This window comes from Vidua macroura, chromosome 2, assembly GCF_024509145.1.
Source record: "Vidua macroura isolate BioBank_ID:100142 chromosome 2, ASM2450914v1, whole genome shotgun sequence".
Lineage (NCBI taxonomy): Eukaryota > Metazoa > Chordata > Aves > Passeriformes > Viduidae > Vidua > Vidua macroura.
Genome location: NC_071572.1, coordinates 76,797,986 through 76,816,204, shown reverse-complemented (window position 1 = coordinate 76,816,204; position 18,219 = coordinate 76,797,986). Strand labels below are relative to the sequence as shown.

General features: G+C 40.8%; 1 protein-coding gene across 1 annotated transcript in view; it reads left to right on the top strand.

Annotated features, from left to right (window-relative positions):
- The window catches only part of TENM4 (teneurin transmembrane protein 4), a 342,135-nt gene that overhangs the window by 286,916 nt on the left and 37,000 nt on the right, over positions 1-18,219 (top strand). The window contains exons 19-21 of the mRNA XM_053969741.1: positions 2,055-2,287; positions 11,523-11,677; positions 14,727-15,604. Of these exons, the coding sequence (XP_053825716.1) occupies positions 2,055-2,287; positions 11,523-11,677; positions 14,727-15,604 (1,266 nt within the window). The remainder of the gene's footprint in view (positions 1-2,054; positions 2,288-11,522; positions 11,678-14,726; positions 15,605-18,219) is intronic.

Here is an 18,219-nt window from a genome sequence, read left to right as displayed (position 1 = left end):
CAATAATAAAATCCACCAGAGTGAGGCTGTGCAATCCAAAAATAAATCACTACAATATTGCTGGGAGAGGGGAGCAGGAATTTCTCTCTGTCCCCATTTTTCTCCATCTCTGGGTAAGTCATTTGCCTTTGCCCATCTGCACATAGCCTGCTCTAAAACTCTGGGAAAGTTATCTGTGCTTGCCAGTCAAAGATGGTAAAGGATTGCAAAGTGCCATTAAAACTGTCCTCCTCTTGTCCACCTCCCATGCAAAATAGAGATTATGAACAGCTCAAGAGCTTACTGACATTCAGCAGGGCTTTGTTAGGACAGTCAGCAGAAAATGCAAGGCCCTGATCAAAATGGATGATGGATTCCCACAGGGAACTTCTTCCACCAGGGTTGAAGCCACTTGCTTAGTGTGAGTGACATGCAGGTAAATGAAATAATACCCTCCCAGCCTGCTGTCATTGGGAAGGAATACAGATGGAGACTGAACTGTCAGGCTGGAGCTGTCTTGAAGGTCACAGCATTTTATTTAGCAAGAATCAGTGTCATTTTTGGAGATGAAATCTGTTCAGACTTTAATAGGATAAATCACAAGGGATATTCCAGAATAAATTTCCCCCCACCCCCATAGTATTAAATAATTTGAATGAAGAACCAATTTACTGCTTTTTAAAGATGAGAATAACTCAGTAATTTTTACGTGTCTGAAGAGGGGGTAATTTTCCTAACATAAAGGTTGAGAGGAATTTTCTATATGCAGAATAGAGTCAAATGTGATTGACACTCAAGTTTCTAGTCCTGGAACTTCTCCTGGAACAATTCCATTAAGTGCAAAAATGTGAACTGTGGCCTAGATTTTTATTATGAATTCTTTGGACTTGATGAGTTTGGACAGCTTGAAGGTGTTCTGGAGAAAAGTAGATACTTTTCATACTTGTTCTAAGTACTACTTAGGCTTTCTTAGAAGGAAAATAAATCTGTTCAGGAGAGATGTTAAAAGTCTAACCTGTTGGTTTCAGGCTTAGAAGAGATGTGGCTCAATACACACTAGTAGTCAACAATTTTAATAAAATATATTAATAACTTAAGTATCTATGTTAAAACACAGGTAAAGTCCTTGCAAAGATAATAGTTTAAATTTTGTCTAAACCCATCTAGTTGTTTTTTTTTCTGGCCAGTCCTATTGGATGCTTTCCATAAAGTGAGTTTTAGTTTATTAATTTCTTCAGTCTTGGGCTCATTTAGTGTTGCAATCATGAAGCTAAAAATATTATCATTCTGTCTGCTCATCCTGTTTTCTCCACCACCCTTTCTTGTGTCCAAGGAAACAATGAGCAGAGGGTGTTCAACAGGGGACTGACGTTCAGGTTCCTCAGCCAAATACCAGTTCATGCTTTCCTTGGGGCAAAATGTGCCACTCAGGGAATTATTTTGTTTCTCTCATCACTGAGGTCCAGCTGAATTCAGTGGCAGGATTCCCTTAATCTCCCTGAGAGCAAAATAAAAGTTTAGAGTCTTTGCTGGAGTCAGCAAGAGCACCAGATGAACCTTGATGCAGTGATCTTGAAGGGTGTATCTTCAAGTGCTTTATACAGGGAATCTCCTTTTGGAGTTTATATCAGTCTTTGTTGGGAGGGCAGATTTTTTACATCATTATTTGTTTTATTTCCCTACTGTCCTCTGTTTTCCCTTTACTTCCGGGCACTGCACGAATACCAGTTTCAGGACTATGTCTATAACAAGTAAATTAAACAAACACAGGCACTGGAACTCAACCTGTAGTAGTTCCTGGCATGGTTTTGGCTCAAACTCAGACCATAGAGCCCTTTCCTTCGGTTGCTTCCCTCCATGCCAGGGAGCTCCCAGGCACAGCAATTGCTAATGGATACAGCTTGGGATCCCGTGCTGTAACACACCCTGTACTAACCTTGTCTAAAACAGCACTCCTTTACTTTCCCAGTCTTTCTGCCCTGTGTATTTTTGTTCTCTAAAGTGTTTGCATTGCCTGTTGACTTAAGGAAACACATCATCCAAAACATTAATAATGTCATACCCTTGTTTTTCAGCCACAGCCCAGCTCATAAGTATTACTTGACCACAGATCCGATCACCGGCTCCATCTACCTCTCGGACACCAACAGCCGACGTATCTATAAAATCAAGTCAACCACATCAGTGAAAGACATTGTGAAGAACTCGGAGGTCTTGGCTGGAACTGGGGATCAGTGCCTCCCATTTGATGATACGCGCTGTGGAGATGGAGGCAAAGGCACTGATGCCACTCTTACAAATCCCAGGGGTGAGACTGCTTCTTCTCCACTGCCTTTTTTAAAGGGGGCTTTTTGAAAGCAGCTTGTTTAGTCACACTGGAGATAGCTCTCCTCTCCAATTCTGAAACACATCCTAAGGGCTTGCTCCTGGAAATAAGTGAATATTTCTCACCCTCAGCTAGTCGTGTCATAGTTCTTCAAATTCATGTGGCTGGGAGGAATGCTGAGCCAGAGAGATTCAGTGATGGGCACGTGTCCAGAGGGCAATGGAATAAATTCACCCATCACTTTTATACCTGTGGAGCCACTACTCCTCCTTACCAACAGTGCTTGGTCCCTCCCAACCTAGGCAGGAATCACTAACATTCAGTTCACTGAGGCTTTCTTGGCATTAAAAAAAGCCCTATAAGCATTTCTGTGGATAGATAGATAGATAGATAGATAGATAGATAGATAGATAGATAAAAGGGCAGCAAAACTAGCATACAGCTCAGAGATACACAAATGGTGGTTTAGACATTGACATTATGTACCACAGCATCCATCTTAAATCCTGTAGGGGGTGGATACAGGAGTGGTCTAATTCAGCTTAGTTTTACCTGGTTCCAACATCCTGAAATGTGATAAAAGCACAGAATCAGCATAAAAGCATTACACAGACTTCATGGCTGTGAACTAAATTGTTCAAAACAGATTTAGTCAAACAGTCCTGTGTGTATGAATGCAGTCCTGTGTGTAGCCAAGACTTCAGTCTGGCAATCTCAAGGTAACAAGCTCTGCAGATGGAGGATGTCACTCTTCCCAGCTGTCCACAGCACCTCAGAAAAAAAAAAAAAAAAAAAAACACACACAGAGGATATAGATGAGGTGGAGGGGATAGAGATGAGGTGGAAGGCACTGTTTGTACACAGATTTTCGACCATGTTTGTTAAGAGGGCTGGGAAGGACACCCATTCAGGAATGTTTTTTGAGATGGGGTATTTTTGCCTGTTATGTATTGTCTTCTGCGCAGCTGTTCAGAGTGCAAGGAGTTATTTATAGGTTCTTGGCTTTGACATCAATGTGCTGCAGGTTGGTTTTTTTTTTTCTCATTGTATTGGGGAGTGGTCACTCCCTCCTTCCTCACCACAACAATGGCCAAGCCTATCCCAACCTCTTTGTAAAGCAGCTCCTCAACAAAACCCAGGGATCCTTTCAGAAGTGTTCCTGCCTATGGCAGCAGGTTTGGACTAGATGAGTTTCAAAGGCCTCTTCCAACCCAGACCACTATGTGATTTTATGGAAAGTTATTTCACTAAGAGCAGATGAGATTCTCAAAGAAGCTGTGTCTGTCTCATCCCTGGAATTGTTCAAGGACAGGTTGGATAGGGCTTTGATCTACCTGGTCTAGTGGAAGGAGTCCCAGCCCATGGCAAGAGTTTGGAACTAAATTATTTTAAAGGTCCCCTTCAATGATTCTATGATTCTCAGGAAGTTATTTTTTATGACATAGAGATGACGTTGTTACTGCATCCAGGAAACTCAAAATGATTTAATGATCTTTTGTGTCAGGTCTGGCTGTGATTTTTTTTTGTTTTGGTTTGGTTTGGTTTTTTGTTTGTTTGGGGTTTTTGTTTTTGTTTGGATTTGGAGGTTTTTTTGTTTGTTTTGGGTGTTTGTTTGTGGTGTTGGTTTTTTTTTGTTTTTTTGGTTTTTTTGTTTGTTTTTTGTGGGTTTGTTTTGTTTTGGGGTTTTTTTTGTGGGTTTTTTTTTTTTTGTTGTTATGTCACCTAGTTGTTTCCTGGTAAGGATGCAGGAAGATGTACTTTGGAGGACATATATTTGCAAAAAAGCATCAAAACTCAGACTTCTACCCCTGTAATAAAGAGTCCAGCATGGTTTCCAAGCACTCAAGAATCCCATGAGTTAACCATTATATTGGGCTAAAGTATTGCTAGAAGCACAGATAAAGTAAAGGAACAGCTACTGGTGGTCAGTTTGTAGTGTAGAATTTGTCTCACTGAAATGAGAAGGCTGACTACAAGGAAAATTAAGTGGCTTGGGCAGAGAGATTCAGGCAGTCCAGCAGATGAATCATGAGATCAGGGAATCCAGAAATCTGTAATCCAATTTTCTGCACCTCTTTGAAGTTCAATCAGTGCAAAAAAAAATACCCCACCACTTTTGTTAGTCCTCTCTTCTCCCTTGTACAAGTTAAGAGGAGTATTATTCATTTCCATCCATGGGTGAATGTTACAAGGTTTAGATGACTTATGTTTCTGCTTTGCTATAGCAAACAGCTCTGGAGTTCAAAGTTTTCAGCACTGAAATCCATCTTGCTGGCAACTGAAGCTCTCAGGAGGCCATTCTTCCACCTCAATCATGTAACAGCAAAATTCATGCATTCATTCCTCATAGCTCCAAAATTTCACAAAACAGAAGTAAATTGAGGGTGAAAGAGGAAATGACATGAAGCAAAATCACAAGAAGAAAATAATAATGAAGAAAGCCTGCACTGCCAATAGAAAGTTCCTAAACAGTGTTCCCTGATCTCATTCTAACCTGACTTTGCAAATTCTGCTGAGGCAATGGCTGGTGCAGGTGTGACTCACTCCCCAGTCCCCTCAATGAATGATGAACAGTGAAAACACATGCTGACAATGTAATGTCATCATTGTTTATACTTGCACAGTGGTTCATCCTAGCAGAAAAATCCAGCAAATGTTCTTCCCTCGTGTATTTCATAATAGTTCAAAATAAAAATGATTTATTGTATAAGTAACCAATAGATCTCAAGTGACCCTCTGCTTCTGTGTCTTGGCAGGCAAATAAACACTTGTAAGTGAATGGTCAAAGGAAATTAGACGACTATTCTGTAGCTATAGAAATACCAGCTGGCCAGTGAAGGACTTGGAAAGTCAGTTTTTCAAGAATCATTGCTCTTCACAGGATTCTACTTTTTAAGCCTAAAGCCACTTTTTTTCTCTGAACGTAATTGCTTCATGCTAAGTAGGATTTCTGTATTTTAAGGACATCTTTGCACTCTTTCAAAAATCATAAAGAATAAAAGTCTTGCCTTCCATGGTGTTTTAATTACCTGTTATTTGCAGCTTGCTGGAAAATACTGAGGGATACCTTCCTGCCAGATGAAAACCAGCAATTCATTAAGGCTGGAGAAATAGTCATGAGCTGTCAACATATGCCGTTGCCTATACCTTTAGTCCCTTGGACCAGTTAAGCATCTGGTCTAAGTAGGTTTTTTTGGGTCTCTTCTCAGAGGAAATAAATTAGTACCCTGAAGGTGGTTCATTCTGTGACAATGCACATGTTCAAGGTGGGATGAACCACATTCTGGGGGTGCTGGTCTTCTCCTGGATCTGATAGCCTGAAGAATGAGGTTCCCACTGCAGCAAGCACTGTTCAGAATGGTTCTGCACATTCTAAGCAGCAGACTTTTCCCCATTGTTTTGATCACTTCCTTCAGTTCTCACCTCAGCTTCCTTGAGTTCAGAGGGGATAATTCCATAGAATTCTAGAATGCTTTGGGTTGGAAGGGACTTTCAAAGACCATCCATTTCCAGTCCCACTGACATGGGCAAGGACACCTTTCACTAAATCAGGCTGATCAGATCCCCATCCAGCCTGGCCTTGAACACTTCCAGGGATGGAGCACCCACAGCCTCTCTGGGCAACCTGTGCCAGTGGCTCACCACCCTCACAGGAAAAGATTTCTTTCTAATATATAATCTAAATGCATCCTGTTTTAGTTCAGAACCATTATCACTTGTATTGACAGGTCAATACATTTCTCTGAAGTACCCTCTGGACGGAGGTTCTTGTCTCACTCCAGTGAAGGAAGAACTCCTTTTAGACCATCAGCTTAGAAAAGACATTAAGTGGGGTAAAACCTTCCAGGAGTTTCACACTTTACCCGTCTTTGGCTTGTTTAATAAAGGTAGGCTACAGAAACACAGAACACTGTGTTAGATAGATCCACTGTGGACAGATCCACAGATGAAATAGGGGTAGCAGTGGTTTGGTCAGGATATTTATCATAGCTATTAGGAACCAGTCTGATACATCCAATTCATTTGCCACAGAACACAGTAAAGCTTTCAGATGCTAATGAATTTCAATATATCCTTGCAAATTAAAGTGTTACCACTTCCTAATTATCATCTGCTAATAATGATCCTCTTCTACAAGCAATCTAAAGAAAAATTAAAACTCCAGCTTGTCAGAGTATTTCTTTTCATCTGAGTCCTCACCATTGGTTCTTCTCAGGAAAATGCTGTGGCAGAGAAATTACCAAGGAGCTTGCAATTAAGGGAGATTGCAGTGACAAGTCTGACACAATAGGAAGAAGATTTCAGAAGGCACGTGGGGAGAGAGAGGGCATCTCATTCATTTAGCACTGTAACACCAATATGAAATTAAGTAATTAATTTGGGGACAGATTGGTTCTTTCACTCTGCCCTGCTGAATGTGTAAACAAAATTTCAGTTGTTCACTAAGTGTTGAAGAGTTCGACAGAATTAATTGAGGAAACCAACCCTCCACAATCTGTTAACATTTTTATGGTCAGATAATAATAGGACCATTTCGAGGAAGACCAGAGGCTGACTGAACAAAATTTCTTGTCCCTTACTCTGGCCAGAAGAGACATTTAGGGACAGGGTCAATGTGGTCTTCCTGTGCTAACACTCCAGATGCTAGTCATCAGCATTTAGGGGAATTTCTGAAGAAGTTGCACCAGACCCGTGCTTATGTTCCAGCATCAATTAGCTTAGAAACCTTCCTGAACACCTAGTTTTACTCTTCCAGGCACTTTGTGCAAATAATTTCCATAATTTCTTTAGCCAGGTCATGAAAAAGAATGGTCCTTTTGAGGCCAAGCCACTGTTTTGTTGGCTTTTTCTTGTCTTTGCTAATTCTTTGCTGTCTTGTAGTTCCCTTCTTGACCACTGCACAGCACAAAACTGATCTTAGCAGAAAACTTTTTGCAGAAATTCCAGAATCTTTTTGCTGTGTGCTGTTTTTCATATTGTCAGTGTATATGGGCAGTTAGGCTTTCTCCTTCCCCAGTGAATTCTTCTGTACTTACTGACATTAATTTTGATCTGCCATTTTATTACTCAGTCATTCAGCATCCAGTCAGACAAGAAAGGTCCAAATTTGGATTTCTTTTAAGCACCTGGTTTCTCACTTAAAAGGGGTTTTCCCCTTTTCCTAACTAGAGTAATATGCACCATGCAATCACTTTTAGTGGTTTGTCTTCTACAAGAAACTCACCATGTCCCGGTAGCTATTTGCAGCATAATGTTGTGCTGTCACCTCTTCATGCTACAAGGTCCTGACATTTCAAGCAAATGTCATCACGTCAACTTTCTATCAGCACAGCTCACTGGTGAGATGCACATGGTGCTACAAGCCTTTATTTTGTGAGGGATCTCAGCTTATGCAAGGGGAGCCAGCATGATTTCATAGCGTATGTATTTCATATCTCAGAACTTAAGGTTTGGATCTGCAACACTACCTGGGTAGTGGCAGCAGCTGTTTCCTCTTAGTAACTGTGAAGCTGAACTTCGAGCTATATGCTGAAAGGCTGTAATTCCCTTATGTTCCTATGGAAATATGAGAGGAGCCTTCTGCCAAAGCAAACCAAGGCCTTGGGCTTAACACGCATAACATGTGAATTACCCATTTCTGTGCCTGTTCAGGAGCCAGCTCCCAGCGCTGGAACTGTGCCTATATCAGAAAGGAAACAGAAAGGTCCAACCTAACCTCTACAATCTGCTGCAAAGCATCCATGAGATGCTTTTTCCCCTTTTCACAGAAGTCATCCATCCAAAGGCCCTTGTCTGTGGGATAGCAGGGCTCTTCTCCATAATTAGTTTTGATTCCAAGACAATCAGCAAAACCAGGAGGGGTTTGGAGCAGCTGCCACGTAAGGAATGTGTGCAAGTGGGAATTTGGGGCTTTGACAGACTGCAAACTCTGCTGACCTACAGAACATCTCAGGAAATGTGGGGCAATTGAGATTGCTTAGCCTCCGTGAAAGAGGGATAAGCAGAGAAATGCTCAGTGATAAGAACACATACACGTACCATTGCCCTGGAGCAGGGTGATGAGTGGTAACTTTGCTATCCCACTTCCACTTACTCGGGTGTGCAAGCTCTTTGTCTAAGCTGGAATGCAAAATAAAGTTGTGCCCTATCAGCTGATCAGAGCTGGCTTGAGGGCCGAAGTGCATCCAGGTTATTATTACTGTAACTGGGTAATCAGACCAGCCATCAAACCCCAGCACTGCACACAGTGATCCACTACCAGCATACGCTGCTGATAAATCCAATCCAATACATATGGAATTAGCTAAGGGAGAAAATTCTGCCTCATTGAAAATCGCATTATCCAGCCTGCCACCCTTCACTGGCTTTCGGCTTGTCACACAGAGTAATAGACAGGCACCCGGAAAAATACTTGTTGTGAACCAAGGAATGGGTAAGAGACTCTTGTGTTTTACAAAAGCCAATTAAGATCAACTAAACCTTCTATCATGCCTCTTCCTAAAAACAGCACATCTGCCATATTGCTTAAAGAGCTCACTTGTGTTCCTGGTTTTTAAGCAAATGCCAGCAAACATGAAAGAACTTGACACTCAGTAGGCAAAATAATTAAGAGGAGCAGAGACCTTCAACAGCAGATGCCAGTGACAGGTGACATGTGCCAGTATCCTGGAAGGATCCATTGAAGAGAGCATAGTGCTGACAGATCTCATGGCAGGTGAAGATAGATTCCTGAAAGCCATGGATGCCAGTGAGATATTGATGCTTATCCCATCAGAACCTTCTGCAAGCATTTAACAAAGTGCTAAAATACATGTGATGTGTTTATATTTATAGTGAGAATAAATGGCTACCACTACTGTGGTTTCTCCCATAGCATTCATCAGATCATAGAATGGTTTGGATTGGCAAGAACCATAAAGATCATCTAGTTCTTACCCACCCTGTGGGGGACACCTTCCACTAGACCAGGTTACTCAAAGCCCATCCAACCTGCGCTTGAACACTTCCAGGGATGGGGCAGCCACAATTTCTTCGGGAAACTTTTGCCAGTGCCTCACTATCCTCAGTAAATTCAGATGTTCTAGCAGTTACTTTGTGCTCCTCTTTGGGGCTCTTGTTTCATGGCCCTGCAAAGATGAGTCCTTGGCATGAATTCAACACAGGTATTAAAGTGTAGGACTAGAAGCAATCTTTTAGGTCATTCAGTCCTGTCATCCATTATCTCAGCAATCCTGCTATATAATCCCCTCCAAAATTAATGAACTTCATCTTGAAAGCAGCAAGTAATTTTTTTTCTCACAGCCATAGAGGCTATTCTGAAACCACACAGCTCTGATGATCAAATATTCAGTCCAGGTCAAAGTGATGTCCTTCAAACAGGGCAATGCTGTGAAGAAGTAACAAAAATGCTGGTTTTGCCTGCTGGCAATAATACACAGCTCCCATTCAGCTAAGTGATCTGAAACACCAGTTTTCTGACTCCTAATTGACTTGGAATCAACAGGTTGCAACCATGTCTGAATCCTTTCCTTTATCTCAGCTCAATGCAGAAGTTTGTTCTTTCTCTCAAACAATGACTTAGTCCTGATGTTTTTCTGCCAGGCTAGATAATCTTCTGTGGATTTCCTTATAATCAAATCTGCTATGTTTTTCCACATATCACCTACCTCCATGGCTTCCAGCCCATGCAATACTTACAGTGCTGGCTGAAGGCCATGATTTTAGTTGCCAAAGCAATCAGAGGATTAGTCCCTACTCTATGAAAATATAGAATTTTTCATCTGTGAACTGCTGCATCTGCACTTCACAGCAGAGCTCACAGTGGATGGAGACTGAGGGTGTAGATGTTTCAAATAAGGGGATCTGGCTACAAAACAGCATTTTGGAGGAACACAAGATCTGATCACTCTTCAAACATTCTCAAAGCTTTCTATCTGAAACAGAATTTCTATAATTTCTGTCACCAAGATGACAGCCAAAGAGTCAGTCTTGTGAGGATCCGGCTCAGTAATTTAATCTGCCTACAATATAAATGTTTTCCTTAGAGATATTTGCAGTAGTATCCTTTTATAGTCAAATGGGAGGGAAAGGTGTTTCTAGCAGGATTTGTATAATCTCTTGGGGATATGGGCTTTAGGGTGATACAAATTGCACTCTCAAAGTAGATTTCTCTCTCCACTGATTGGAATAGTTTCAGATACTTGCTTAGATGCACAATGCAGATGTCTGCTTTTTGCCAAGTGATTGTTAACCCTGAAAGCAAAAGAAACGAAACAGGGAGATCCTAATATTTATATATTTCAAGCAGAATTTTCTTTTGCATAGAAAAAGATGTTACAGGCCTCTACATTACTTTTCTGATTTTTTTAAAAGCTTTTAGTGTCTTTAACACACTCAAATATTATGCTGAGTGACATTCTGCCTCTATAGGGTAGATGAGGTGAATGACTGTGGAGTTATTTTAATTTATACTTGCACAAAGAGGAGGAGAATAGAACCCCTAACTTCTTATTCATGCCTCGGTCATGACCTTTCTCTCTGCCCTTTGAGAATCACATTGTCAGTTATTTTTCTGATACGTAAAATTAGAATGATCACACTCATAGACTGTTATGAGGTCTAATTAGAAAGTGTAGAGGACTATCTGCAGAGTAAGAAATGAGATCAGCAGCCTGTAACTGCTGTCAGCAGACCTCAAATCCACTGACAGGAGTATGTCTACAAAGGAGGTTTGAGCAATGAAATTAATCACTAGCAGAGTTCAGAATCAGGTGAAATACTGTATATTAGTGGGATTATCCTAGGGAAAACCCTTTCTCATTTATCCCTCTGGAATTTGATTGACCTGATGGATCTTTCACAGCCTTTCTTTATCACCATTTTTGAAAGATTCATCAGTGTAACATTTTTACGTGCATAGCTTACCATTCATGCCATGAGCAATAAAACCAGGTTTCTGAACATGCAAGACACGCAGTTATTAGAAAACCTTTTCATTTCAGCAGTTCACCGAATGCCATGCCCTTTTCCAGGAGCGAGCAGGGATTTCTGAATTGCATTGAAAAGTGCCTTCCATGGAATGGTGCCAGTTCAAAGCTCTTGATAACCAGGACTCCCACATGCCCAACTCTCCTCTCATCCATTTGGAATGCTATAAAATACATTGCTTCTCGTGTCAGGCTGCCTCACAAGACTGTCTTTCTTTGTTCCTTTCCAGGCATCACCGTGGACAAGTTTGGGCTGATTTACTTTGTGGATGGCACCATGATCAGACGGATTGATCAGAATGGGATCATCTCAACCGTGTTGGGTTCCAATGACTTGACATCTGCTCGGCCTCTCAGCTGTGACTCGGTTATGGACATTTCTCAGGTAAGACAGTAGTTTGGTTTTGTTTTTACAGAATGCAAGCCTACACCTTCACCCTTATCTGCATGTCTGTGTGTTTCCCCAGCAGGTCTGACAAAGAGGTAAGGGCTCAAGAAAAGGTGCATTTTTACATAGTTTATGATATAAAATTGACTGGATCATAAAAGAATTACCCTTGAAAGACAGAAGGAAACACTTGACTGCTCTATCTCATAGATTTCTGAGGGTGAGATTTTTAAAGATGTCCCAGCCACAGAACTGACTTCTTTCAGAGTTTCCAGTCAGTGGGAAAGCAGAGATTCCTAGGAAGGCAGGTTGTTATGATCATGTCTCACTATATGCCATGGACTATATGCCATGCTCCATTATAACATCTTAGCTAATCACAGGTTTTTTTCTTTTCTTCGCCTCATCCTAATTTGGTCCAGCACAATTTTAGACCTGAATCAAATTAACATAGGATATACTGATTGGAGGATGTGGTGCCAAAATTAGCAACAGCAGGAAAGCGAGAATCTTGAATTGCATCAGATTGCAAATTGGTTGCAGCTACCATCATGCTGGGCGTTTGAGTCCTGCTGCTTCAAGGTGGAGAGAAAAAAAGAAGAAAGAAAAATCTCATTTTGATTTTGATTGCTTTGCTGCTGGATGGTGCAGAAGAGAAATCTGTTACAGCCCAGCACTCAGTTTTGTGTGGCACTGGCCAACTTGTCAAATTGTGCCAGTTTAGGACAGTGTCCTTTGAAACCTTTGTGTCACTTGTTGTTTGCCTGACTGCAGAAATGTTGTCCTCTCCTATGAAAATATAGATCATAGCTGGAGGGCTAAGTACTGTTATTCAGCCACAATAGATGTCAATGGGGTTTCCTTTTTGTAACTACCTCGATAATTTCCATGCTCCCATATGGAATCTGTTTTTGTTTTTTCCCTCTAATTTGAAAAGATTATTCTTGCTTCCTTGCAACTGGCTCCCACTGTCTGTAATTTATGAACAAGCTAAAATTATGACTTTAAAAGTTTTTCTGCCTTCTATAGAGGTGAAATTTTGATGGTTAAAGGCCACCTTGTAGTATGTTTCTCATCTTACAGACATAATTTCTTCTTCATGTGAATTTCAGGGTCAGTTAGCACAAGATGGTCATATAATCAGGCTTTAAAAATTATTTACTTCCAGGTTATGTAGCTCCTATGTAAACCAATGTCATGTTCAAACACTTCTGAGATGAACATGTATGAGATGAAAACTCCTTTTTTTCCTTTCATAAAATAACAGGAACCATTTTTAGATTAACCTGTACTGGGATTGGCAGATTAACCACTCCTGTTCTAGAGAAACATACTGAATACAAGCTTAATTAAAAAATAAAATCCAGCTTGGGAAGCAGCTTTTCATCATTTACAGCAGATAGAAGGGTCTTTTCTACCAGGTCCCTGAGGCTCCCTGGGACATGAGGACATGAAATATTTAGCTGCCACTGTTGACAAGGAATGGTTTTTAAGAAATTGAAAATTCCCTTGTCAGTTCAGAATAAACTCAGCTCTTGATGCTAACTGAAGACTGCAGAGCTTAAAGACCACTGGAAGGGATGGAGGCATGAATTATTGAAGAGATAACCACAGGCTATAATGTTTTACTACAAGAAGGGTTAAAATAGGCCAGGAGCTGAGAAAAGGAAGGAGATTTTGCAAGCAGAGAACCAGAGTAGACAGAGCTCAGCAAACTGCTTAGCAATGAAAATAAGCCTCACGCACTCAAGCATTAGAAGACACAATGAACCAAATACCTTACATCTGATCCTTTAAAATAAATACTGAAAAGGCATATAGAAGCATCAAAATAAAGCATGGCTGTAGCAGAGATGTTGAACTACAGGCCTTAAAAATAGGAATTTCCTGTGTTCCTGTATCTTACCTGGTCTCTCCTTACTCAGTTTTAAATAAAATCACAGTGAAAGATGCTTTCATGGACCTGAGTCTGCTGGCATCCACTCCTCCTTCCAATAAGGTTACAAAATACTCCTCTAAACTTAGTCACATCAGACAAATGAGAAGAAGCAGCAACTGAGATGGATGGTGGGAAAAGAAGATTCAAAACAAAGAAACTATACTGGAACTGATAGGTTCCCATCAGCACAAGACTGGATTTTTTTTTTCTATATAAACCTGAAATCAAAATAATAATAAAAAAATGCACAACTTGGAGTTTTTACCAAAAAAAAAGTTCTGAATTCTGTTGCTAAAAGTTTTTTAAGTTTGGCAACTGAAAGAGAAGACTCACTTGAAAAGAATGTATTGCAGAAGCAGAGCTAGAAATGAAGTCATTCTAGTGCTTACTCACTTGTGGTGTTGCCAGTCACTGTTTTAGTGGATTGTCAGTGTAGAAGTGGGATATGTCACTCCTGAACCCATTTTTCCATTATGCTAAAACAAAATGTGAAAATCACCGTGAAGGCACAAGTATTCTACTCCATGAACTGAAATTGCCTGAGTTTCCTGTGAATTGCTATTCTGCGTTTTTGCAGCATAAAGCAGAAAACCATGGGTTATAACAGATATTCACACATGCTGGCAAAGCTGCCAGTTTTGTGTCTATCCCTCTTTGTCATTTACCAAGAGGAGTTCAGCCACTTGTGTGAAAAATCCTTTAGTAAAAGAATCACTGTTCTGTGTGTCTGATTTCATAGCACTTCACACAGCAAAATTTAGTCCCAGGTCTCTGCTATGAGGTCCAACTTCCATCATTTCAAAAAGTACAGGAGAGGGAAAATCGTAGAATGATTTGCCTGTGTCCATCATCCTATTCCCACCAGTGTTCCAGTGCAGAGTGTGGGTGTCCCCCTGTGACTGCTTTATGTGACCAGGAGCTAAGCCCCCTCACTCACAGCAGGGTATATCCTCTATGGCCACCTCTTAAGTAATAATTAGTGGGGTTTTTCACCCATTCCCCCTTTAATCCATGTAGATTCCATCCTCATTGTGATTGATTTATAGCAATCATGCAGTAGATAAATGTCTTGCTATAAAAATTCCCTTGTGTTTTTTTACCATGAAGGTTCGTCTTGAATGGCCCACAGATCTGGCAGTGAATCCCATGGATAATTCGCTCTACGTCCTCGACAACAACGTTGTGCTGCAGATCTCTGAGAACCACCAAGTGCGCATCGTGGCAGGGAGGCCCATGCACTGCCAGGTGCCAGGCATGGATCACTTTCTCCTCAGCAAGGTGGCAATCCACGCCACGCTGGAGTCTGCCACCGCCCTGGCCGTGTCCCATAACGGGGTCCTGTACATCGCTGAGACCGACGAGAAGAAGATCAACCGCATCAGGCAGGTCACCACCAACGGGGAGATCTCCCTGGTCGCCGGCGCCCCGAGCAGCTGCGACTGCAAGAACGATGCCAACTGCGACTGCTTCTCGGGGGACGACGGCTACGCCAAGGACGCCAAGCTCAACGCACCATCCTCCCTCGCCGTGTGTGCAGATGGGGAGCTGTATGTCGCCGATCTGGGGAACATCCGAATCCGCTTCATTCGGAAAAACAAACCGTTCCTCAACACACAAAACCTGTATGAGTTATCCTCACCCATAGACCAGGAACTCTACTTGTTTGACACCAGTGGGAAGCACCTTTATACTCAGAGCCTTACCACTGGAGATTATCTTTACAATTTTACTTATTCTGGAGATGGAGATATAACCCTGATCACTGACAATAATGGCAACTTGGTCAATATCCGAAGAGATTCCACAGGGATGCCCCTCTGGCTGGTGGTGCCTGATGGCCAAGTCTACTGGGTGACAATTGGTACCAACAGTGCACTCAAGAGTGTTACAACACAGGGGCATGAAGTAGCCATGATGACTTACCACGGCAACTCTGGTCTCCTTGCCACTAAAAGCAATGAAAATGGTTGGACAACATTTTATGAGTAAGTATTTTATGAATATTGGGACTGCTGACTTCATTCTGTGTTCTCTGAACTATGCAAGTTGGCAGAATTTAATTCCCTGATCAGAATTATTGTCCAAATAAAATGGCCTGAACAGAGAGTATTGCATTTCATGCAAACATTAGATACTGGCAGTAGGTGAATTAGAGTTTGAATAAGCTCCCTCTACCAAGTCAAGAGTCAGACAGAATTTCTGCTGAGTTTTTCTAAGTAATTTGGACACCTGGTTCTCCTTAACTGTAGTCAGGACTGGAGATTTAGATTGCATGTCAGAGAATTTTTTTTGGCTTTGAAAGCCTTGGAAGTATGAAAGTTCCATCAGAGCCTTTTTTCACAGCTTTTCACCTGCCTCCTGCTGCAGTGTCTTTTTTGAGCCTGTTTGAAATGTCTGATGTAGAACGACAATTAGCAATGACTAATGAGAGCTTGCTCTGGAAACAATTCTGTAATTAATGGACTGCTTAATTCCTACTGTTTCAATTTGCCTCACTAAGCTTTAAAAGTAGTCTCGGAACTGTTCAAGAACTGTTCACTCTATCTCCACAGAGTTTTTAAGCACAGATAAGATAGGATGCATTGAAAAGCCCAGAGATGGCAGTATCTTAAGTATTTGTACTTCCTCTCTGTACTGCCGTTAGCAATTCCCTGCTTAGAAATATCATGAAGCGAACATCACATTTCTGATATAAAAAACGACAAAGATAGATAACTAGGTGAAGAGCACCTAGAAGGAGTCATCCTGCTGTTGAGAGCTCTTTCCCCTCCCTCTTCCTTAGTTTAATTTTTATTTGCAAGTGTAACCTGTTTGAAATGCTCCTTTAAGTGCATCATTTCCCACTTGGTTTGAATGGTTACATGGAAGTGTTCAGATGCCATAATAATAGACCCATTGTAAGAATCCAATTTGGATAGAATAGACAGTTCCCAAGATGACAAACAAAGAAATTGTTGAGAAAAAAAGGGGTTCAGGAAAGGAAAGGTGGCTAAACCCACTTATCTGTGTGTTGACATGTGGTTGCTTTGGTTTTCTCCTTAAAATGTTCCAGGCCCAGTTTCAAATTTCTTTGCTTAATACTCACTGCTCCTGCTCTTGCCTTGAAAAGAACTGATGGAAACTCTGGGATGAATCTTTTGAAATGTTATTAGCATTTCATCAATGTTCTGCTTGCAATTACTGTAGCAATATTCCTCAGTGAATCCAAGTTTATATTCTCCATCTCTTATATTGAATTTGCTTGAGGAAGGCCTTAGGGAGGAAAAAGAAGGTGTTTTTCTCCACTGGAGTGAAAACCAGCTATATTGTCAGGACCATTGTGCTAAATGAAGGACGTATTTTCTTTTTGCAAAGAACCCAGTAGTTCCAGTGCTTGAAAACAGATGCAGCCAGAGACAGTGAAGCAAACTAAGCATTACAGCTAATAATGGTCAGATTTATCTCTCAAACATAATCTTTTATTTTAAAGTGCAACTGAAAATATAAAGGAGATAAAACAAGACAAAATCTCAAAACCAACTTGTTCTATGGATATATTTATAACAGTGATCCATTATTTCTTGCTGTCCAACAAAATAGAGCATTTGTGAAAGTCATCATTCTGGTCCTTTTATGCACTTCAGAAGACTCCTAAGAAAGCTTTTTAGAGCTAAATGGAAGACAGTATTCTCTAGTGACTGGACTATGAAAACCTTGATTAGAGCAAGTCAACACTGTGTGATAGCACAGCATCACTGAATATAGAATTGTGACTGTGCCTTCAGAAATACCTCATCCAAACCTGTGATCACTTACCTCTGTTTAACTGTTCCTGACAGTTTCTGATGCAACTATATAAAACTACAGGGTAAAAGTCTATATCTGAATTAGTTATTTCAGCCTCCCTTTATAGGCAGGTGGAGAGAAACAGGCCCATTCCAGGTGAGTTTCTTATGAGTTATGTCAGGTACTTCCTTTAAGATGAGAAGAGTTGTATTCTGAAAGTTTATCTTTGCAAAGGTCGTAGAGAATGATGAGTTCATATACAAATGTTTACGTTGCAGATGTCTACAGTTTGGTAAAATGGATCCTATCAGTCATCTGAGTTATTTATAAATATTGTTAGTGATAACAATGTATTTAGGTATATTATTGTTACTGTTAGAAAGCTTTTTTTATATGCTCAGCCTAAATCTTCCATGCTTGAATTGAAGACTATTCTTTTTCATGCCATCCTACCCTTTCCTTTCCTTTCCTATCCTATCCTATCCTATCCTATCCTATCCTATCCTATCCTATCCTATCCTATCCTATCCTATCCTATCCTATCCTATCCTATCCTATCCTGTCCTGTCCTGTCCTGTCCTGTCCTGTCCTAATCCTGTCCTAATCCTGTCCTAATCCTGTCCTGTCCTGTCCTGTCCTGTCCTATCTACTAGGGACTTGGAAGGCAGATCAGTGAATTAGAGGGATTGATTCTGTCCAGGTTTTGCATGTGTAACCAGGGAAAGAATATAAAATCAGACTGATAAAATTAGAATATGAAATAAGAGTCAAATACTTCAATTGCTTGGTAAATTAAGTTTCATTTAAACAAAATATATTCTTGTAAAGTCTGATG